Source organism: Nothobranchius furzeri, chromosome 3 (assembly GCF_043380555.1).
Source record: "Nothobranchius furzeri strain GRZ-AD chromosome 3, NfurGRZ-RIMD1, whole genome shotgun sequence".
Lineage (NCBI taxonomy): Eukaryota > Metazoa > Chordata > Actinopteri > Cyprinodontiformes > Nothobranchiidae > Nothobranchius > Nothobranchius furzeri.
This window is the reverse complement of record NC_091743.1, coordinates 55,985,094-56,010,543: the sequence shown is the minus strand read 5'-3', so window position 1 is coordinate 56,010,543 and position 25,450 is coordinate 55,985,094. Positions and strand designations below refer to the sequence as shown.

General features: G+C 39.6%; 1 protein-coding gene across 9 annotated transcripts in view; it reads right to left on the bottom strand.

The window, feature by feature from the left end:
- The window catches only part of slc2a9l2 (solute carrier family 2 member 9, like 2), a 213,261-nt gene that overhangs the window by 85,415 nt on the left and 102,396 nt on the right, over window positions 1–25,450 (bottom strand). For all 9 annotated transcript variants that reach the window (XM_015959326.3, XM_015959330.3, XM_054751410.2 and 6 more), the window contains 2 exons: window positions 20,540–20,727; window positions 16,425–16,535 (listed from right to left, as the gene is read on the bottom strand). In XM_015959326.3, coding sequence (XP_015814812.3) covers window positions 16,425–16,535; window positions 20,540–20,727 — 299 coding nt within the window. The remainder of the gene's footprint in view (window positions 1–16,424; window positions 16,536–20,539; window positions 20,728–25,450) is intronic.

Sequence of the window (25,450 nt, the reverse complement as noted above, 5' to 3'; positions counted from 1 at the left end):
AATAAGCTGAAATGTCATAATATTTTGAGTTATAATACTTAATCAATATTCAAAAGCACTGTATATGTGTTTTTCAATTGAGAATTTACATGCAGTCATTTACTGTATTATTTTTTTTTTACCTGTTGTAATTTGAACTCCAACTGCTAGGTGGCAGTATGTTTCACATCTTTCTGATGGAATAATGTCTGCACTGAGTTTGTCTTCTTTAAACTCAGTTATGTAAATTGTAGAATATTATCTGGCTTTTAGTATTCATATCGTCTTCCCTGTATTGTGATATATAAGCTATTGTATCATCAGATTCTTGCCAACATACACCACTGGTCAATAACCTCCCCTGAAATAAAAATTATAATAATGAGCATACTATTTTACTGGAAATTACCTTACCTAAATGCTGAGCCTGAATCTAAAACAACAGCTGTCAAAGGTCATGGCCTAATAATGAGAGCTCCCACAGGTTCCTTGGTAAATCAGTAACTTTAACTAATGAAATGAGTCAAAACAGCAGATTGTGCCCTTAAGCGCAAAGCTGCCTGCAGGAGTGCATTCCTACTGCTGCAAGCACATAGCAAATACTATTGACATTTCTGTGTGCTTGATGGTTCAGTTAACTTTAAAAAAAAAGATTGCTTGTGATCACGTTTGATCCTGCAGGACATTACTGGCATAACATGATCTCCATACATGTTCAAAACAATGTCTTTGGTTCAGATCCATGAAAACCTGGAAAATTACAACGTTGCGACTAGGTCTGAAAAATGAGACCAGGCAGGTGGAGTTTGAGAGGTCAGAGCTCCCTCGGGAACTCACTGATTTGACGTTGAGGAATGACGTCTGTATTGGACTCTGCAACTTAGCTGTCTTGCTCTTTATTTTTACTTGATGCCTGTTTTAGGACTTAGAGGTTGAATGTGGAACACAAACACTACAACAATAACTAGCGTGTAGAGGCTGTAGTTGCAACAACAGAGCACATTTTCCAGCCGTCTGGATGTTGTTTCACTGCCGATACATGAAGTGACAGCCAGCATCATATCCAGTGACGTATTGTTTATTTTACAACAGTATTTAATGTTAGAAACTCTTCTGGACTCAGAATCAGCTGCTTGACATGTCGAGTCCATTATTTCTCACAGTCCCAGCCTCGCCCTGCTGAGTGGACTTTTGACTGCAATGGTGCCCTCTATTGGCCGGTAGATGTAAACATAAACAGTGTCTTTTAGTAAAAAAAAAACTTTTTTTTTCTTCTCAAATATAGCCTTTAAAGAGACAATGTGTCATCTTTACCATTCATTTCTGGAAATGTCCATCAAATGTTGTTGAAAATGAATGAAATGATGCCCAGTTGTTGAAATATATTTGCGGCTTTTGTAACATATAACCATGAAAATCAGGTCTAAAATACATGGGAGCAGGTCTAAGTCTGTGTCTCAATTCAGGGTCTGCATCCTACGTCGGCCGGATTCGTCGGCCGGTTACGTCACAGCGCCGTGACTAGGCCAGTCCCAATTCGAAGACTCCTTCAAATGCGGTCGACGAATCCGGCCTTCTTTTCGCCTGAATGAAGGGTGGGTCCGGTGTATCCTTCAATAGGTAGCATTTCCCAAGATGCCTCGCGGGCCGGTCGGGAGAAAAACTTTTTAAAACAATGGCGGACAGTGAAGCGGGAGCTGTTGGAGAGGATTGTGCACATAAATGTCAGTATACACTTAAATTGTTAGGTTAAGGGCTTTTTGTGATACATGAACGTTATTTTAGTTAGAAATGTTACAGTAAAAGTGCTTGTATTGCGGTCTCGGCTCGTATGTTCGGCCGCTCGGTGTCGTACTTCTCCCGCTACGTTTTTCCCCTGATTTCAATAGAAGTTTGTATTTTAGGGACATGTCCTCTTTTCTCTTCCTGTTTCTTTTCTTACATGTTTGTTAAGACTATTCTGGAGAAAATGGGCATCCAGGGGAAGGTGACAGTGATGACCAGCTTCTGGAGCTGATCTGGGAGGACATGAGGCTGCAGAGGGAGGCAGAGCAGCAGAGGGCACAGGAGAGAAGGGAGAACTTTGACAGGCTTTTTACTTTGCTAGAAAAAATGGTTAATAAAGATTAAACATGTACATATAAAATAAATATCTAAATAAAATGAGTTCTACATTAAACTCTTGAATTTTATTTTTGTTTACAAATGGGAATTGTTTACTAGAGGGTATCCGCTGGGTCTTAAAGTCTTAAAAGGTGATGAATCGGTTTTGGTCAAATTAAGACCCTTAGAAAGTATTAACTCATTCACTGCCAGCCGTTACCTGATCGCTAAAGCCCTTCGCTGCCAGCGTTTCTCACCATTTTTACTGTTTTATTAAGGGTCACAGAACGTTGCACACTAGGATGATGTTGATGCCTAAACAACCAAAACAAAGAGTTCTTTCATAATCCATTGTTGAATTGTGATCGGCAGATGCTTTTCCGGACTTTAGTCGTCATTTGCAGTGAATGGTTGGATCTAAAATGAAGACTTTAGTCATCAATGGCAGGGAATGAGTTAAAAACTATTATCACATCTTTGCTCAGGCTCAGCTTGTCGAAAGTATTTTCTCTGAATTAGCTCTCCAACAGTCAAGGAAATGATTAAAAAGCTAAATAAAACTTCGAGCTACATCGTTTAAAGTTCCTTCTCCCTTCTACTTAGCGGTTCCACGGTTGCTAGGCGATGGAACGTTCGCCGAGGGAGTGGCGGTAATTCATGAAGGCTAGGCCTGTCCAAATTCACAGCCGTTAACATCCGGTCTACTCGGCCGACGGAGGACCCAGCCCACGTCGGCCGAGTAGACTGGGTCCTTCGAAGGATGCAGACCCTGAATTGAGACACAGCCTAAGTCTCTGTCCAACGCCATTTTAGACGCCATATTTCCTTTAACGGGAGCCAATGAGGACAAAATGCATTTACTGATTCGTAGCAAACTGTTTCAAAACTTTCACCATTCTTAAAAGTTGTTGTTTTACACATTTACCTCTTCACTTGTTGCCAGTAATGAAAGGGAGTCTGATGTGCTTCTTATTCTCCTGAATTTTGCACTCCCCAGGGCTTTTTGACCCTAATGGGCATCCATTGGTAAGGTCTTACTCCAACACAAAAATACTGCTTGCTTGTAATGATTTAGGTATCTACTGCCCTCTATCGCCAGGAAAAATTCACACTGTCACTGTAAAGGGAAAAACTGTACATTGATTCTGCACACCTCTAAACACCCAGTACAGGAATCTTTTTTTATTTAATTAAAATGTTCCATTTACAACCTTTAACACAGTTTGGGGCAATGTTTTCAAAAAAGGTTGTCCAGATTCTGAGACTCGCCTTGACCAGGGCATTTTTATCCTTCAGCATCCCAAAACAGTTGTAACGTGATGAAGGTTCTCTGATGTGTGGCAAAGGTCACATTTGCCCAGCTGGGTCAAGCTGGGTCAAACAGTACTTTTGAATCCACAGATTAACCCGAGGAGCCACGATGTCTGCTCAAGATCATAACACCATATCTGCTGTTCCGTCCCAGAAGGACACTGCAAGTCACGATGATAATAATTAGATAATAATTAATAAAACTCATTGATTGTATTCCTGTTTAACATAATCTCATAAGTGATGACTTGGTTCTCTATAAAGGTATTTTAATTACATGAAATGAATTTATGCTTTGGGTATAATAATGATTAATTATAATAATGATTATAATGATTATAAAGATGTGTTCAGCAAAGAAGGTCAAGTTCACCTTATCCAGCTAACACAGAGCCCAGATAAACAATAACTGCATCACATGTTTTTGACGCATGATCAAGCTTTCTTCCGGAGAGAGTGGGAGTGTCCTGAGAGCTTTTGGTAAAACTGTAACCATCACAGATTCACGTTCAGTTCTTGAACCAACACCACGGAGGAAAGGGGAACGGCTGTCTCCTAAGCCTCCACCTGCTGTTCTAGTCATGCCGACCAGAATAGCTAAAGAATAAACGAAACTGTAACCAGCTAACGAAGACTCTACCAGAGTCAATGATTTCTGAAGTTAAGTTAAGACGAGAACACTCCATCTGCCAACGCTTGACAACCGTGTACCCGGCTACCACTCTGGACCAGACGATCGGACACTCGCGTCTTCCCTGCCAGCCTCGAGTGTCATCTTGGATGAACCCATCCTCCCAATCTCCGGATCCACAAGAGGGTCAGCTGTTTGGGTGAGGTAGAACACGAGAATGCGTTTGATGCTGTTTCTCTCAAAATAACTCAGTTATCCGCAAAAAATCAATTCCATCCAGAACGCTTTTCATTCTCTCTGAAAGAAACCTTCTGAGAACTTCATTCACGCATCCAAAACTCACCATTCTCATTTTAGCTCCATTCAGTCACAGGTTTGCTTTTAAACAAGTTTATTATCAAAGCTGTTAAAGATTGTCATTAAACTTGCCATCCATGAATTGTCATTGTATAATTGTCGTTTCAAATCTTCCAGTTTAAAATTGTTAGTAATACATTTCTTCATTATTAAACTTGCCTCATTATTGAAATGAAACACAGAAAAGGTATAATATTTCTGGTTATTTGAAAGCAAAGATCCTAGCTTCTAATTTAAAATAACTTTTGCTATTAAATTTAATTATCTAAATTAAACATTAATCTTTGGATTAAAATTAGATCAAACCGGTTGATGTATGAACTTAGATCGATATATAAGTATCCGGGATATTTATATATATGATATAAGCTTCATAGGTTAATCTGATTGGTCATTTTCGGAATCTCCACTGAATAGCAACAGAGGTGATTTCAGTAATGTTCTGCTTGTAAACGACTAGTTTTATCACTGATCTTCAAATCTGCGAGTGTTCACACAACTGAAAATGTACAACAGAATCCAGTCCTCCACTAACACAAAATCAGAATCTCACAGTTTGAAAGAAAATTCTGTGAATCTGATACAGAATAGAGTTTTCATGCTCAACCTTTCAACCAAATCTCCACAAACTCACTGAGTTTCTTGCACAAACAAGCTGACAGATGGCTGCACCTGTGGACCAATTCACCCACTTCGCTCCTTCCAGCTTTACACAAACTTATTAAAAAATATCTGCTTCTGCACTTTAATTTGCAATCTGCCAGATACAACAAAGGAAGTTACCCTTGCAGCAACCAAAACTTAGTTCAGAATAAAGATTACATTCAAGGGCAGGAAAAACAAACTTTCCTGAGTGCACACATGACTGACAGCTCGTTTAGCTTTTCTGTCACAAACTATAATTGAATCAAATCTCACTTATTTCCTCCCACCTGATAACCTTTGCAGGGAGCTGCTTCAGACAGATCATATGTGCAAAATGATATGTCCCCTGTCATTAAGATTCACAGCAAAAATAAGAAATGAGAAACAAATATGGATGTTGTAATCAAATTTACATAAAATCTGAAAACTAATCAACCGCAAATTTCATATTTGTGACAATTAGATCCACAGCAAGTTAAACCATGCTTTTGTGCCAGTAATGTGTAACTGCCTCTTAAAAACTATTTGGTTTATTTGACAGGCTGAAAGCTGAAGGTGTAAAATAGCTTAGAGGAAAAATAGGTTTTGTTGTTCTGGTGAAAGGGCCACCGTAACCTATTCACATTTTATCAATGGGTGTAGCGGTATTGACTTTCAAGCATTATTTAAACCCTCGTTTGAGCCATTTCTTTCTGTTTCTTTGTGCCTTTGACTATTTGATTTCTGCAACATGATGCCCAAGGACACCGAAAACCCAGATTCTAGTAAAGCACACAGGGAAACGTATGTGGGGGATGCTTGACTGTAATTCCAAAGACAATCTGGTGAAGGAAAAAGGAAAAGATAAAAATAAAATTCTCTGAGACAGAGGTGCTCTGGGTCAGCCCCTAGGAAGCCTGAAAATTCCCCAAACTCATTAAAGTCAAACCGGGAAGTACCAAGTTAAAAGTAATATATATTTTATTTGTAACATGTTTCTGGTTTTGTGTGTAAAATGTAAAAACATTTTTGTAAAATTATGGCTAAACTTTTTGACTTACTCCAACAAAAGTAGCATTTATTTAGTTTATCCAGTTTGTCATTAAAATATGTAAAACTAGAATATGTGAGGCCTGCGAGGACTTACGTGTAGGCAGTTATGTGAAAGTAAGGTGTGAATATAGTAATAAAGTAAAAAATGTGCCTAAACTTAAAGTTTATTCGCTTACAAAACACATTAGGTGGGAATTTTAAATTTTAATTGAAACAAAAATGCTTTCGGGACCAGGTGTAGACTTTCATATAAATACCATCAATAATTGAAGCTGCTGAAACCATAAATCAAATGAAACACTCTCACAGAAGAGCTGAAAACATGAGCATCATAAGAATGTGTCTGTCTGGGATTCATGGTGAAAGCTCACAATTCATCATGGTGTTTGTGTGTTTAAGGGACCAGATCATTGAAAATCCACCTTTTGGAGCTTTTTACCATGTGATAATATTTTCTCTTGGAAAAATGTCTGATTTTAGGCTGCATTCATGCATTTTCCTGTCTCAGCTGCAAGTTTTCAGATTCTGAGGAAAGACCAGCAAACACGAGGATGGAAGCCAAGTGTGTCATCAGACCTTTCTCCTCCCCATGAAGCTAGTTTCAGACTTGGAACCTGCCTCCCCTGGAAGTTGAACGCCCATTTTCTCTGTTGCATGCATAGAGAGGTTGATTTCATGCTGCAGTTGAGTACCGTATTTTCCAGACTACAGTATAAGCCGCTACTTTTTCCCCATGCTTTGAACCATGCGGCTTATAATGAGGTGCGGCTTTACTGACGATTTTCCTTCACCTGCCGGGGGGCGCTTTAGCAGAAAGTGAAACAGGTGGAAGTCAAAAGTGGAAATGGAAGAAAGTGCTCATTTTAATTTAGCACATGCAAGCAGCCGGCACGAAGAAGAATTGTTTTCAAATCCATACCCCCTCATCATGGTAACTACACGTATGAGTTCCTATGTTGCCGCATTTAAGTTGAAGGCCATCGATCTGGCAGTAAAGGAGGGAAACAGTGCTGCCGCACGTAAGCTTGGCATGAATGAATCCATGGTTCGGCGCTGGAGACGGCAGCGGGAAGAACTCATTCAAGCCAGCTTCTCCCTGGGATGATGACAGCAACACGGACAGCGACACCGACATCGCCACAGAAAGGTATGTGACAAAGCTCTTCTGAGGCTGTTCAACTCCGACACTGAAGAAGATGACCAGTGGTTTCAGTGCGCAGGAGGAGGATGAATAAACAAATCAATAACTTTTCTGTTTTGTTCGATACTGATCAGTTCAGTTACGTTCAGTTAAACTACGTTTTCAATTCAGTAGATATCCGGTAGATATCTGCGGCTTTTAGCCCGGTGCGGCTTATAAAAGTACAGTTCCATGTGTTTTTAAAAACTTAGTAGGTGCGGCTTGTATTGAGGTGCACTCTATAGTCTGGAAATTACGGTAGTTACAGACTGCTGAATACCTGCCTTAAAATGTATTTTGTAACTTATTATGTTACTTTTCTTAAGCATGGTGCAATATTCTAAATACTTGGAATACTTCCCTTTAAAACAGTACTTAAGTCTATTAAATGTCACTATATGTGTTGGTAGCTACTTCCGCAGGAAAACAAATGGCATACAAATTCTAAACATTATGTACTGACTGGAAAAAAAAATAAAACTATGAAAAAATTATTTTGTCACTTTAATTATTAAAATGTCAATAGAATATTTTTCTGTTTCTGTAATAAAGTGAAACATTTTCTGCAGAACCTGCTACCAATGTATTATTTGATGTATATTTTGTAGGTTTTATGTAGTTCTTTCACAATGTAATGGCAGACTGCCACATAGGCATTCTATTGGTTTGATGGGCCAAACAAAGCACTGTGTTGGGTGGGTGGGATGTTACTGATACAAGATGGCGACGGCTTGTTTGAAATGGCTTCAGCAACGTTGGACTATTTTGTCTTGGGCTGGACAGAGGTACTTAAGTTTATTTTAAAAAAGGATGTATTTGCATCTTCTGAAACAGAGTATAGCAGACTGCCTCGTTGATTGACATCTGTAATGGTGAGTTTGTCATGTTGTTTGTTATCCAATGGCATGCAGACACAGTTTGAAAGACAACCATGGATCCCGCTCCATTACTGAAAGCTGTCAATGGACCGTGGCCAGACTATGTATTCGACACAGCGTAGATGCTGCTTTGCCATGACCTTACACCGGTTCAAATCCCCGTCTCAGCAGTAATTTATTTTTTATTTTTAGCTACCCTTGGCAGTTTTACATTTGCAACCCCTTATTGGTAAAGATAAACATAAGGACTTATCTTTTTAATTTTTGTTTTTTCTTTGTTCATTTAGCCAGCTGAAGCCTATGTGAGTCCATGTGAGATAAGCAGAGTAGATCATTGAGACTTCTATGTGCCACCAAGAGCATTGCAACTAAAATGCTGCTTGTTAAATGACCAAATTCTAAAATCTTTAGAGACACAAAATATTTTGCAGAAAATAATCAATAAAGATAAAATGTAAAAAATGTCATGACCCATGATGCTTTTTTGGGTTATGTAATAAATCGGTGGAGCTCAGGCTGCTGGAGGAGGGGTTGGCAGCAGAGATACTTTCATTTCCGGGTACAAAGACAGGCAGTAACTCATATTTAAGATAAAATGACATCTCAGTAGGGCTAATGGTAAGATTTTATCATACACTGTGCCTACGTTTGTTCTCAGAGGTTTAAAGTAGCATGATCTGGCTCCTTTAAACTAATTAGTATTTACACTTGTTTAGCCAGTAGAACCCGGATTGTACCTTTGATCATTTCTGACACCTTTCTGTTTACTAAAGCTGCCAGCAGGTATTGTGCATAACATAATGAGGATGGTGGCATTGGATAAAAGCCATAGAGGGATGAACTAGTTGTGCCTGACAGGAAGTTGCAGTGAGACCTGAGGCTAAACCCGATGTCTGAGGGTGAAATGTGCCCGTTAAAATTCTGACACGTGTCAGATAAGTCATCGAGTATGGTCTTCCCTCTGTTATGGGTGAAATATTATCTTTGATCTTCTCTTTCTTACTGGAGTCACAGAATCAGGAAGCAACCTGGAAGAGTGGATACACATTTATTCAATTAGGAGCACTGAGAGGGAACATCGCCCACTGCCTTTAGCCAAGAGCTCCTCTGTGAAACTCCAGCAGGGCAAAGACTGTGAAGTTAAAATGCCTCTGGGTGAAATGTGGCTTTCTAATTTCTGTGCTTCCTGAATCAAAGCAAGATAGGAGATAGATCAAAGGTGAAAAACCAGATGTATTTTCAGATGAGTGTTTTACCCTAAAAATTGTGTTAAAGGAAATGACACAAGCATGTGCCAGCTTTCAAGGAATTGCAACAGCAAAGTAGGTCAGGCACTCCATTCAGAGCCAGCTGCTTTTGCTCTTAAAGACCAGAAGGCATCCAGAGGCAGATTTATGGACGGCGTGGTCATATGACATTTTACGTTTCTACAATGTCCCACTCATACATCGTTTTATCCCATGGTGGCTTGTACAATGTCACAGATCCAATGACTGCTTTCTTTGTTTAAGTTAACCAAGATGGTACAATACAGCACTATAAAATGATCTGCTGCCACACACGCCAGCACACTTCATTTCTGAAAGTGAAAATTATCCATGAAAATCAAGATACCATGGAATGCATGGTTGTGTTACCTTCTTGATCCTGAAGGCAATAGAACTCCACCAACATATGATACAGGTGAGGGAAATCTGACTTGCTAGAATAACACCCAAAGAAAATCTCAGACTAAAGACTCACAGCGACCTTTTTTCCGCTGATTACCATAAGAAAAAGATGTAAATGGACCAAACTGATCTGACAGGATCTGAAAATCTCACCTGTTCAGGCTGGTTTTTGAGTGACTTAAGCCAGGCGGACACTGTGCGACTTTTTCACTCGCAGCGTTCAGCTTCAGCTCAAACTGTACGACTTCCTCGCAGGGCAGATCTCACGAGTCATGCGCTCACACTGCACGACCCAGTTCTCGGATGCGGTCTGACTGCTCACACTGTAAGTCTGGTAGCAACACGTCGGCCCTAAAAATATGCTAAAGATAGCAGTTTTTACACAACACGTCAGACTGTTTTGTCTTGTTTTGCCTGTTGTCCTTCGGGAGTGCTGCAGGAGGACACACAGTGATTTATGGGGGTTGGATGAGGAAAACGAAATAAAGAAAGTAAATCTGTATTTTGTGATCAGTTTAATTTGACATGAACACGACAAACACGCTTTCTTGACAATCTTTGTTAGTAAAAAACGTGTAGAAATACAAACGAACAACGTGTGTTAATAGCGGGTGAGCGGTGTTGAAGCAGGATTGCGCATGCGCCGTGAGCGGTACTGATACTTTTTGGGACGCAGCTGCTCGCTGCGCCGCTTCAACAGTGCGATACCCTCATGAGGGACGAGCAAAATATTAAACACGCCAGAAGTCCGTGCGAGCTCACGATTGCTGATCGGTAGTTGGTCACGTGGTGTTAATCGCCTCTCGTAACCCCCTGTACACTACACGACCGCTCGGCGCAAAACTCGCCCCGATCTCGTGGATTCTCGCACGAGTGGAAAATCGGCTCAAAAAAGTGAAAAAGTCGCACAGTGTACGCCCGGCTTTACTGCTGATTCTTTCTCACTTCCTTCTTTTCATGCTATCTCCATCGATCTTTTCATATCTCCATCGATTCTGCCTTTTATGGGATCCTGTATTACCTTTTTATTATCCATTTTAGTCCAACTTCTCAATTTTCAGTTTACGTTTTCCGATTTTCCACATTTTTAAATGTTTTTTAAATTTATAAATAAATAAGTAAAACAAATATTGATAATAAAAAATATATATATATAATATTTTTGTAATCATTTTTAACCATTTTATTTTCTTTGTTGTTCTTGCGAAGCGCATCATGATTTTATCTTGAGAGGCGTTATATAAAAAATGGTTTCTTCTTATTTTTTGTTCTGATTTGTCTGATTTTTTTTTCCAATAATGTACATTTTTTTCTGAAAACACAAAAGGTCACATCTATTGCTCATCAAATGAAAGCAGGGCTTTCCCACCCACAAGTAAAATGACAGAGTCATGAAATTATTTAAAACTGTCATTAATACAAATAATGTTGCATATTTCCCTAAAAACTATTACATTTAGAGGGAAGTCATGCATAAAAACTTTTATTCACTTTAGAGAAACTATTTGACTAGTTTGACAAGCTCACTGCTAGTTTGTGCATACCACAAAGTGAAAAGCTCTAGTCCTTAAAACAACTATTTAAAAATATCATAACTCATCACTATGAGCTTTTACAATACTGTCACACTGCGCAGTGGATCCAACTCAAGTGTTACGCAGTCCCCAGGCTGCAATGTGGAGATGCAGCTGACACTGGTCCAGGCCGCAAGGGGCCCCTGGAGGGCCAACAAACTTAGACGTGTGAACCACAGACATTCTGGCCTTCATATAGTCTGGATGTTCTCAGTACATCTTGAAACATGGATGGTGCTCCACCATTGTTCTTTGTTGCTTACCTCCTGTTTGGGCTAGCATTATTAGTGTTTGGCAGGGCTTGTCATTTACAATTTACCTGGAGTTTAGGAAGATGACCTTTGAGCCAACTGAATTGTTTTCAACTGTTAAAAAGTATCCCTTAGCCTGTGTGGTTATGATGGATATAACTGATTTTGATATCACGTGGTTATGATGGATATAACTGATTTTGACAGGGTTATTGATGTAACAGTGTAGGTGTTTGTTTAAACGGAGGGTCATCACTTTGATCACATTTTAGAGTGGTGAAGAAAGGCCTCTTTGATCACCCACCTGTTATCTGTAACTTCCTGAAGGTCCAACAATCTGTTGATTAGGTTACCCCGGTCAGCTGGTTCTGAAGAATTGTGTAAACTTCTGGGTGTGCCTTCCTAAATAAAAGGAGCTCTAAGGCTTTGCCTAAGTGTGAGAGCACACTGACCTCTGTCTCTGTGTGTATTTGATTTCTCTCACCCTTTGCAAAGTATTTGTTGTTGTTTGTTGTTGGCAAGATTACAATTTACCAAATTATCAATCTAATCCCTCTGTGTGTGTGTGTTCTGAACTTTCTTTGAGGTAATATGGGAGTAATATAGAATTACCCAACAGGTGCTACAGGGAGTTTCTGTGAGGAGGACACAGTTTTTCCTCATTGTTTTTAATGAATTAAAAGAATCTCATTATCAAAATGAGTCCCAAGCCACATCATTATCAACCAACCAGGGGCCATGTAAGACAACCTGGGACCTCTGGGTAAAACCTGCTGCAGCTCCTCATGTTGGTGCCTTATTTTTATGTTACTGTTCTCATTGACATCTGTGAAAAGGACCATTTGATGCACAGCTGTTTCTAGATTCTAATTTCTTCTAGGATCCAGTCTGTTTACAATTTGTTACGTCCCGGTAGAGGAATCTGTGTGGTTGGGGCGTAACACATCTTGTGTTTAAAGGACTCAACCCCTGCTCTCATCAAAAGAGTCGAAACTGGTTTATTACACAAGGATTAAAAGAGTAATAAGGAACAAAAGGAGCTAGAGAACCTCTAGTACAAGCTAACCACAGGTAAGGGAACCTGTTTCGTTTAGGAATAAAATAAAATGCACACAAAAAATAACGGGTTACTCGGGAATAAACCAAAGAAGCCTGAATGGAGACAGGAAGGTTACTGAGGTGAACTACTGTAGAAACTAAAGTTATCAAAAACTGAATACAAGATTTATAGAAACCCACTAAACAAACATACCGAACGGCTTAACAAGTTCTATAACAAACCTGTCCTAATCTACCATCAAACAAACAAACACACACACACACACACACACACACACACACACACACACACACACACACACACACACACTATAGAATATTATTTACAAGGTCTAAGAAGGTATCCGAGGACAAGCTCAAAGGGAGAGTAGCAGAGACAAGCAACACCTCTGAGCCACTGATCTCTGTCTCTCTCGAATTACATACACAGCTGTAACTTTTAAGCAACCCTGATCAGACATGATGGGGATCAACCGTGGTCAAGCAGGCTGCAGGCTGGAGCTGAGGAGGAGGAGGCCAAGGTTCTGAATAACTCCTATATCCTATAATATCTCCTGGAGAAACGGCACTACTCCGACGGCCGTGACACATTTATAGGGTTGCATAATGGGCTGTTATGTGGCTATGCGTCAACGTGATCTTTAGCCATAAAAACATTACTTCATAAATACCTCAGCAGGTGATCTGTGTGTGTGGTTATTGTCATGAGTGTTTGCAGATCACAACAGTTTTGGAATCATACCCACAGAGCTGGACAAGTGCTAATTGTTTATCAGATGCCAAACTGTGCTTTACACTAATCTCTTCAGAGCGTTCAGACTCTGTCCCCTCCATTTTCCTCTGGTTTTTAGTTCTCAGAATATTTCCCTGAGGAAGCATTTAAGTTCTGCTTCTAAAGATGAGGATAATGAAGCCTGTTCCCCGAAACTGCACTTAACTGCATGGGTGGATAGTACAGTGTAGTTTACACAGCTGTTTCTTATTTACTGTAACTGCAGTTACGATTTAAAAACATGTTTGTGTCAACATTTCAAAATATTTCTAATTTCAAAAAAGAAAAACCAGTGATGGCTTCTGTTCTGTGACTCAGTTATTAGTTATAGTCTTACACCATTCTACCTCTCAGGAAGTCATTCTGAGCTCTCTTTTAGACTCCAGGAGCCTCATTCATCAAACCTTCGTAGAAACTGTCCTATATTCCTTCCTACAAAAAAAAGTAACCCTTTGATGCATGGATTATGAAATCTTCAACCATGATTTTTCTTAATTTTTTTCATTAATCTTTAGGTGTGAATGAAACAAATTTCAACAAATATGTTTTGTAGCATTTAATTCACAAATAATTTATTACATGTCCTCAGTGGACAGCGTGCATTCTGAACATGAAATATGTTGGCTTGGCTTACTGAAGTCCAAATAGAGGGGCTCAAATGCAATAAAATATACAACAGCTGTGCTTAATAGCAATAATAATAATAATAATAATAATAATAATAATAAAGTAATAATAACCATTTTGAGTACAAGTCCACTGTAGTGACCATTATGCATCAAAAGGTTAAGAATGTGCGTACGAACAGTCAAAATCCTGACCTATGAAATATGCGGTTGCATCTTGTACAGATGTTTCTTCGCAATCATCTGATGATAACATCCGACTGTGCGTGCCCAGGTACTTGTGTCCGTTCTCAGTCATTCACATACAGAAATGCCCTCAATTAACCATATTTGGTCATGCTACGCCCTTAGCATGTGAGGGGATTCCCTGGGTTTTTCACAAAGAAAAAACAAAAATTTTATTGACAGAGAGATCGAGACGCTGTCTGCTGAAGTGCTAAAGTTAAATGGAGGAAATGCTGTGTCATGCAACTACTTGATCAAACATGTTAGTGGGGCTGCTGGCTAGATGAGAAACTTAAGCGGGTGCTTCTCATGTCTCCTGCCCAGGAACAGTTGCCATAGCAGGTGGCTGGTTGTTCCTGTTTCCTGGGGCAGCTGGGACTCACGGACCGCTCCAACGCCAGGCCATAGTCATGCTGGTCATTTGTGAATCTCTGCGAGAGACCACAAAAACAACGTAGCTCTTTTAAATGACACTGCTTCACTTTTGAGTCACTCAACTGCATTTTTCTCACTAATAGTTTGCAAGATCTGTTTGTCTGGGCGTGAAGAAACGTGTGACACGGTCAAAAAAATCAGTGGTGGGAACCTCCCATTTTTTGCCTCAACCTGCCCCTCGTGGAGCATTGAGCAGGCTGTGTCCATCTTTTTTATATGTCGATGGTTCGTACGCATGGTCAGAGCTGTTCTTACATTTAGGATCATTTCTACGCACAAGTACAAATTGATAAATATCACACAATGCGTAAAATCGGTCATACGCATGAAATACACACGGATCTGTTCGTAAGTCTGGTTGATAAAGGAGGACCCAGGACAGAAGGTGTAGTGCATAAAAACATTGATTAATAGAAAACACCCCAACTTCACCCCTAAGTCATCACAGCGGCTTCTTCTGGCAAATTAGGGTTAATCCTGGATTTTCCTGCTCATTAAGGAACACTGGGAGCTAAGATATGATCAAGTTACAACAACACATCTGCTCTCAGTAAAGAACAATTTCCAGCTGTAAGACTCAACCAATTTCACACTTCAGCATTTGAATAAAAACAGAGCATGTGTTTGAAAAATTATGCAACTTCATTATTGTGTGCCGTTTTGACAGAAGGGGATGGCTGAAAAGGCAGCTGGAGCATTATTATTTAAATAAATTTAAAAAGAATAACATTTTAATTTAAACACATTCATATTACTGTGCATAAACATGGTTCTTTATATGAAGACAAAATAAAAACTCATCCTGGGGGAAAATAATTCCTTTGTGGCCCCTACCTCTCTTTTATATTCTTATTTCTTCTATCGATGTTAATAATCTAAGCACTGATTTAAAGGTGTGGTTCACTGAAAAACCCTTTTTTAATCATTTTTTTCCCTCAGTGACCTAGTGGTAGAGAGTCCGCCCTGGGATTGGGAGATTGGGGTTCAAATCCTGGTCGGGTCATACCAAAGACTTTGAAAATGGGACCCAATGTCTCCCTGCTTGCTCAGCTTTAAGGGGTTGGATTGGGGGGGGGTAACCACCACATAGTTCCCAAGCTCAGCCGCAGCTGCAGCTCACCGCTCCCCACGGGGATGGGTCAAATGCAGAGATGTAATTTCACCAGTGTGTGATGACGACTAACTATCGCCTGCATTTGCTTCTGATAGAAAATAGATGGTGAAACTCTAGGATTTGAAAAGCCCGACAGATAACACTGGTTAGCCAACCAGAGGTGAGATATCCAAATGTCAGGAAGTAAGACTCCAAATCATGTCACCTGGATCTCTCCCTTTATCAGGTAATCTTCTAGATTCGGAAACAGGCACACCAGGGCTTTTGTACTCAGAGTACAACTTACAAGGCATCCACTAGAGACTCCTGCAAATGTACTGATTAAATGAGTGAACCATGCCTTTAAGGACAACTGTGGTTTATATTTGACTTACTTTGCGCTCCACACTGAAAGTGAGGCACAAATGTTTCTACGAGAAAACAAAACAAATAAGAATAAATGGAAATGAAGTTCGTAGACAAAAAGAGGCCACCTGTTTAGAGACGAGGGCTTCGACGGATGGATGTTTTTCTCTGTTCTAATCTTCTTTAAACAGCACAAAAGAACACATTTCTGGTGTTTTAACATTGTTTTATACTCACTGAGACGATGGCAGCCAGAGTCTCTATAGCTCCTGTGGTCAAGGTGATGTAGGGGAGTATGTTCTCAGCAAAGCCAGCAGCCTTTAGGATCCCATTAGTGTAGTACCAGATCTGTGAGAAAACAAAACACAAATGATGTGTTTTCTTATGTGCCAAAGTTAACTTTTTGTTTTGCTCCTTCGGCTTCAAAGTTTAAAGGATTATTCCCTAAAATCTAACCTTTTGTCTCTAAGAAGACAAGGTGCTTTAAAACTCCAGAAATGCTGAGTATCCCTGTGAAAACATGCATTCTGATTTACCAACAGCATAAGGTTACACTCTGTTTTGTATAGCACAAAGCATTTGCATGGCTTAAACTTATTTTTTTTTATAAATTCTTTTTTTGCTTCCTTTCCTCCAACATGTGCTCTTCACCAATCCTCCCATCTGCCATCCAAACAGATGACATTCAGACTCCAAAACACGTAGAAAACTTTCTGGAACGAATATGCAATGGTTCTGTGGTAAAAGAAATATTTAATGTTGGTTCATTACACAGTTTTACAACAAACCATTAAGCTGCTGGGAGATTGTTAAATGGTTTTAGATTGCTGTATTCACAGGGATAATTTCAGCTCAGATGCTGAGGGATTTGTGAATGACGGTGGACCAAATGAAGACTTCGGGAGTAAATGACATTCCTATCTCCTCTGATAGAAAACCAATGTAAATTAAGTCATCAAGTTCAGATGGATTTAGCCATTTCCATAATTTAACCAAGTTACTAAAAGGTCTGTCAGCCTATCAAATATAAAGGTTTGCAAATTATAAAAATAAATTAATAAGTTGCAAATGCATTACAGTAATTTACTGTTTCTGACTGTTGTGTCGCTCTTGATACAGAGCTTTCAGAAACACAAAGAACCAATGAACCTTTCAAATGTAGATGCATTCATGTTTTCAGTGTTTTAGTGTTTGCCAGGTGTCCATAAACAATCTCACATTTCTCTATTCATCAGATCTCCTCTGAAAAATCACACTGCTGCTGGAATAATTCAAGCTTGTTAAAGCAAATTATGCTGTTACTTTTCATGAAAATCTCTCTTTCTGTGAGGAGTTTGCATGTTCTTCCAGGAGATGTTCATCTTTTGTTTTATTTCATAATGTCGATACGTGTGACTGTGTGTATAAATGTGTGTGCATGATGATTTGTTTCTGTTTGTGACTGAAATGGACTGGTGGGGTGTCACCCCGATGGGCTCCAACTTCCCAGGACTCTAAGCAGGATCGAGTGTAGAAAAAACATGGATGTAAAAATCTAAAACAAGACAATAAGATACAATCACAGTCTGCTTGGACACAAAGTATGACATTATGATTAACCACTCATAGTAGTTTTGTAACACTTGTGTTCATCTGCATACACCCATGTTGTTCTGGGAGTCACTGGCCGTGGTCCTGTTCTGCTCTTACGCTGTAATAAATCATTGTTGCTGTAAGCGTGGGTGTAATGAGAGGCCAACTCTCCCCTGTTGCAGAAATATTCGTGTTGCAAATCTAGGGTTTGGGGCATAGTCATTACCACCTGCTGTTCTGTAGTTTATCAGTTGGATTGTTTAGTATAAAGTTCATGAAACGCCATGGGGTCTCAAACACAGCCATGCTGAATACAAACCTTTTGAAAGGTGTCTGAATCTGAAGTGGAAAGGCTTGTTCATTGCTTTTTCTTTTTCCTTTGTAAAGGACAACCCACCCTTCACCTACCCTACATTTGTACTACTTCATTTTGATGTTTTTTTTATAATGTCTGTTCTTATTTTGTCTATGCTTGAGTTTTCCACAAAGCCATCACACATACGGGGTCACAACTGCGGATGCAAGCATCCCAAGAGGGAAGGCTAAAATGATGCGAGCTGCTGCACCTGATCCACCTCCTGACAAGCAGTATTGATGTTTGTGTCACTTTAATGGGACAACACATCTGAGTAGTTCTACAAATAACCCACAAGAATTTCTTTTTTTCTAAATGGTAAATGGCCTGTATTTGATATAGTGCCTTCTACAGTCCTGGAACCCCCCAAGGCGCTTTACAACACAATCAGTCATTCACACACACATTCACACACTGGTGGGGATGAGCTACGATGTAGCTACAGCTGCCCTGGGGCGCACTGACAGAGGTGAGGCTGCCGAGCACAGGCATCACCGGTCCCTCCGACCACCACCAACAGGCAATGTGAGTTAAGTGTCTCTTGCCCAAGGACACAACGACAGCGACAGACTGAGCGGGGCTCGAACCTGCAACTTTTCGATTACGGGGCGAGCACTTACTCCTGTGCCACCGTCGCCCCACATGTCAGTATCCAAAAGTTTTAAAATGTCAAAATAATCATAAAACTGTTCATGCTGACTTATGTGGAGCCATGTTATCCAGGGCTGACCGGATATTTAAAATGATGGATCAGATACTTTCAAGCGAGGTAGGTGAAAAGATTATGAAGTATTAATATCTTACAGTACATGTTGCACATGGCTTTATTATCGACAGCAGTTTGTTGAAGAGGGAAATGATCATTAAAAACCTAGTTCAAGCAGTGCTATGGTTACTTTTGGGACCTTATAACAATATTTTTCCAAAATAAGTTAGTAGTGGGTCATGCATATAGTACTTTAAAACCTTTGATTTGCATCTGTTTCACATTAAAGGCTTGTTACAGCATGAATGTAATGACACTGGAAGCCTTGGAGTTAGCTGTGCTAACAGCTAGCTTCAGTTACGGCCTGAACTGCTTTGGCATTTTTGAGATTATTTTTGTTTTAATATAACAGCAATTTGCTTTGCCCTGCTTGAACTAGCTGATAAATCACCATACCAGTCAGAAATCACGCCAGTTCATTCTACACTGAGCTCTTATAAAGACATATCTACAACAGGTATGATTTGGCAAAGGACGAGCATCTTCTACAGGTCAGGGATGAGGTCCTGCCTCAAGTGGAGGAGTTTAAGTATCTCGGGCTCTTGTTCACGAGTGAGGGGAAGATGGAGCGTGAGATCTGTAGACAGATATGTGCTGCATCTGTAGTGATGTGTTGTACTGATCTGTCGTGGTGAAGAGAGAGCTGAGCTGAAAGAAGAAGCTCTCAATTTACCGGTTGTTACAACCCTCATCTAAGGTCACGGGCTTTGGGTAGTGACTGAAAGAATTAGATCGCGGATACAAGCGGCCAAAATTAGTTTTGTTCGCCGGGTGTCTGGGCTCTCCCTTAGCCATAAGATGAGAAGCTTGGTCATCGAGGAGGGGCTCAGAGATGATTCTCCACACTAAGGAGCCAGTTGAGGTGGCTCAGGCACTTGGTTAGGATGCCTCCTGGATGCCTCCCTGGTGATGTTTTCCAGGCATGTCCAACCGGGAGGAGACCTAAAGGGAGACCCAGGACATGCAGTAGGGACTGTGTCTCTTAGCTGGACAGGGAACACATTGGGGTTTTCCTGGAGGAGTTGGTCCAAGTGGCTGGACAGAGGAAAATCTGGGCCTCTCTGCTTAGGCAACCGCCCCCAATACCAAACCATGGATAAGCAGATGAAAAATGATGGATAGATATATTTTTTGTTTGTGGCATTCCCACAAAACCACACTTTCAACAGTTTTTCAGTAAGGGGCGTCACCATAGCAACCATGTACATTAACCATACATTTATCAAGGCATCACACACACACACACACACACACACACACACACACACACACACACACACACGTCTGTTTTTCTATCATGGTGAGGACCCTCCATTGACTTCCATTGATTTTTGTGACTCCACTATGCTTAACCCTAACCAATGCTGATCTATTCCTAACCTTAACTAAAACTTAATTCACACCATGCCTCTAAAACCAACTGGTAAGCTTCTAAAAAAGTGAGGACCAAAAAAATGTCCTCACTTTGAAAAATGTCCCCACATTGCTGGGAAAATGGTCTAAATGGTCCTCAGTCTGTAGTATGTACAAGAACACACACACACACACACACACACACAGTATGTATATCAAAGTGCTAAATGTGGCACATTTTTAATATGAACAACATAAATAATTGGATTAATATGACATAGATGTTACATTAGCGTCCTATCTTACAGCATTGAGGCCACAGAGCTGATAGCAGGCCATGGTGATGACAATGGTGATGAGCTGCCAACGAACAGCTGGGCTCCTCAGCAGCTGTAGCACAGAGGCAGCATGGAGGTTGTCCTGAGCCCGTGCCTCCGCATGGACCTCTTCCAGCTCCTGGGACACATCCTCCTTCCCCAAAAACCTCTGAAAAGCTGACACATAAAGACAAACACACACACATACACACGCACGCACACACACACACACACACACACACACACACACACATATACATGGAACCATCACTCAGTGCTATCATGTTCATATGCAGAGTGTGTATTCAACAGAAAATAACATAATATATATTTAGAGTCTGAACATTCAGTGGGTGCATTCAAAAATGGAAATATATCCAATTAATTTGAGTTTCTGTTATTAGCAACGTTAATGCAATCTCATAGCATGAGAAAATGAAAATTACAAACTAGAGTCCAAGATTCAACATTGTTCAACAAGGATAAAATTAAAACTGAATAATTTTTAAACTAGGCATTCTCGATGTTGGATTTCTACCAATATGCCGATATTGTCCAACTCACAATTTCCGATACTGATATAAATTGATACAAATATGCCCCTTCCCACCCTCCCTTAAAAAACGCGAAAAACTTAATCATTGTAAAACATCACATGGTTAAAAAAAAGTGCAAAAGTGAGTTTTACATGATATGGTCCCTGTAAAAATACTGAGAGAACTTGAGTTACTTGCAGCTTTTATTCTTCTGGCTTTTTATTATATTTACCAAATCTTTGACCAGAAAAGCTGTTTTCTTTTCCATCATATACCAAAAACACACAATTGAACATGTCAGAGACAAAGAAGGGTTCACTGCTTTGCACAAGGACAATATACTGGGAAAATAAAGATTGAAATACTGAACTTTCCTTCTGTACTGCAGAAGCCCTGGATTTCAAAAAGTCCAAAGAAGCAATCTGCTGTCGCTGATAAATTTGTAAAGACTGAAAAAGCAAGAAGATTCACTATCTTTGTCTGAGATAACATTGGCATTCATCAAGCAACAACATCCGATAAATAAGAAATGTGATTTACGTCTTCTGGCAATTAAGGTACGTTTGAGATTATCATCTTGTGATTAGAAAGTTTTTTAAAGTTGCATCAAGTAAGAATGACACACTGTGGTCAAATTGGGATACTGCAGTCCATGTATCAGAACAACAGTGGCGACTCGTCCATGGGGGCGCCAGGGCGTCGTCCCACCAATCTCACAGGAAGAAGAAGAAGAATCACAAAATATAAAAAAGTAAACCATGAAAATTAAACTAAACAATCTCTATGTCATACAGACTTTGTTGCTGTGTATAATCTATATTTAGATGTAGCTTAAAATGTTATTTGCATTTTTAACACTACCGAATTGTCCTGTGACTATTTCATGTTACTTTTGGGTGCAGCAATCTATAACACAGGCCTATGCTAACTGGCGCATGCGCGTTGGAGCCCCCTCCAATACAAATAGGAGAACCTTTGAGCGCAGAGGTACAGCTCCCATGAAGACACACTCAGAAGGCAGTCAGTCTCAGCTCACGACAGAACCTTCAATTCTCCACAGTTGACCATAAGTGGTTGTTGTAGAGCAGCTGAGTATACCTCGTGGAGTTTTGTTATCATGCAGAACCAGAAGATGATGGAATGTGGCATCAGAGACTTTTGACCACTCTCCTGTGTGTAAAAAAGTGGATTTATTTTACTATAATCTGGATTATTACAACTTTAAACCAGCAAAGGTAAGACTGAGTTAATGCTTTTAACTTCATGAAATTAGCTTTGTTTGTTTTTATGCTGAATTCGCATATATTGGTGAATATTAAGCACATTGTTGGAAAAATTTCGCTGTTAGTGGTCTATCGGTGCGATGCATAAGAATGGTGATTTGACATTCCCTGGCGGTAATATGTGGATAGTGCATCTGAATTCAGCCCAGTCATCCCAAGCCCACATTTCAGACCTAATTATTAGAAAAATGAAAAAAAAAAAAAAATATATATATATATATATATATATATATATATATATATATATATATATATATATATATATATATATATATATTTAATACATCCATAATGTCATCACTTTTCGAATCCGTGTTTCTCCTAAAAACCACTTGTTTTTGACTGGAAATATGTAGAAATAATGAATAAATATTTGTGTTTTTGACACGTTTTATTTAAACGACTAATGTTTAGTGAATATTTTTATGTTTTTTTCTGCCTGCTTAAATTTAGCTGTTGGTTTGAAAACCAGGAATGTGACTTGAAATGACACATTTTTTAAAAGAATTTCTTTGATTTTTTTTTCTCTCAAAAAAACTGTCTTTTTTTATTTATTTATCTGCCCATAAACTATCATTTTGTAAGAAAGCAAATGGATAAGAAACATGTTTATAGTACATATTTATTAAAACACCTTGTTATTCTTATGCACCTTCCCATAACAGGTCATGCAAATCTCAGCTGGTGTGCTCTTTTCGGGCACACCACTTGTTAAATTGTGCCCCATCCAAAATCTGTCACCAGCCGCCACTGCAAAACAAACAAGTCAACTCTGAGTGCCTGGGTCAACCAGAAAGTTCTAGATGACGGACAAAGATGAGTCATACACAGTGAGTTGATAAGTAGATAAATGCATTTCACTGTAATATCCAGGTTTTGGTAATTGAAAAATGTGGTTTAAGATACCGTAATTTCCAGACTATAGAGCACGCCTCAATACAAGCCGCACCTACTAAGTTTTTAAAAACACATGGAACTGTACTTTTATAAACCGCCCCGGGCTAAAAGCCGCAGATATCTACCGGATATCTACTGAATTGAAAACGTAGTTTAACTGAACATAACTGAACTGATCAGTTTCAAACAAAACAGAAAAGTTATTGATTAGTTTATTCATTATCCTCCTGCACATTGAAACCACTGAAGTCATCTTCTTCAGTGTCGGAATTGAACAGCCTCAGAAGAGCTTCGTCACATACCTTTCTGTGGCGATGCCAGTGTCACTCTCCGTGTTGCTGTCATCATCCCCGGGAGAAGCTAGCTTGAATGAATTCTTCCCGCTGCCATCTCCAGCGCCGAACCATGGATTCATTCATGCCAAGCTTACGTGCGGCAGCACTGTTTCCCTCCTTTACTGCCAGATCGATGGCCTTCAACTTAAATGCAGCAACATATGAAGTCATACGTGTAGTTACCATGATGAGGGGGTATGGATTTGAAAAAGAGTCTTCGTCATGCCGGCTGCTTGCATGTGCTAAATGAAAATGAGCACTTTCTTCCATTTCCACTTTTGACTTCCACCTGTTTCACTTTCTGCTAAAGCGCCCCCAGCAGGTGAAGGAAAATCTTCAGTAAAGCCGCACCTCATTATAAGCCGCATGGTTCAAAGCGTGGGGAAAAAGTAGCGGCTTATAGTCCGGAAAATACGGTATTTATAGAGCTGTTTATAGATGTGGCACTGCTCAAGTGTTATAAGAGCCCATGTGGCTGTGATAGTAGTCTTCAGCTCTTCTGAATTGTTGGGTCTGGCGTATTGCATCTTCCTCTTCACAATACCCCATAGATTTTCTATGGGGTTAGGATCTGGTCAATTTACTGGCCAATCAAGAAGAGGGATATCTTGGCCCTTAAACCAGGGACTGATAGCGTTGGCATTGTGAACACTGAAATCTTTATCTCCATAAAGTTGGTCAGCAGCAGGAAACATGAAGTGCTCTAAAACTTCCGGTAGACAGTTGCGTTGACTTTGTCCATTGTGTTTTTTGAGGTCCAAACACCAGCAGATGACATGGCACCCACTGACTGTGGAAATTTGACCTTTTGTGTCTTGCCCTTTTGTGCAAGGTGTCAATGGTCATCTGTTGGGCAATTGTGACATCAGCAGTTTTTGCCATGATCATGTAGCCTACAGAGCTAGACTGAGAGACAATTTAAAAGCTTTCCAGGTGTTTTACGTTAATTAACTGATTAGAGTGTGGCACCATGGGTCTTCGATATTGAACCTTTTCACAAGATTCTAATTTTCTGAGAAACTAAATTTTAGATTTTCATTAGTTGCCAGTCATAAAAGAGATAAACAATTAAAATATATCTGTCTGTGTGTAATAAATTAATTTAATATAAAAGTCATTTTTTGAATGGAATTATTGAAATAAATCAACTTTGTCATGATATTCTAATTTAATGGCCAGGACCTGTAGATTAAACTGTCAAGGTCTTGTCTATAAGAGCATAAAATTTCACATGAATGGATGCTTAAAAGAGGACATGATGCATTGTGTTTTTGTGTAAGTGCATGTGCAAAGCTTGTGGGTATAACCCAAAAACGTCGTTTAAAATCCTTGAACGCAGCCAAACATCAAACACAACAAAGTTAAGTAAATCTTGAAGTTTCTGGGCCAAACAGCAGATTTATTTGAGTGAGATGAGACGCTCGTATGCAAATCCATCACTGAACCAGCTTCTAATCTCGCTTTGACTCTTTCACTCAACAAACCTGGCAAACTTTCCTCTAATGACGGCTCTTCACAAAATATGCTTTGGCCATATTGGCAAATGTGGCTATTTTATGTCTATGTGCACAAAAATAAAAATGGCTAATTTACCAGAAGGACACATTATGTGTAGCATAATACATCCACAGATAAAATCATGAGCCCATTGCGAAACTGTTTCTGCAAGATGCAATAACATCATACTGTTTCAACCCATGGGTCCTATTTACACACTTTTCCAGACAGCCTGGCATTAAAACAATTTTCATCAATAGCTGTTCTAAATTCCAGATATCCACAAATTGAAAACAATAAATGACAATTAACTATGTAGAATTACATAAAACCTCCTCAAGGTTATTTTTAT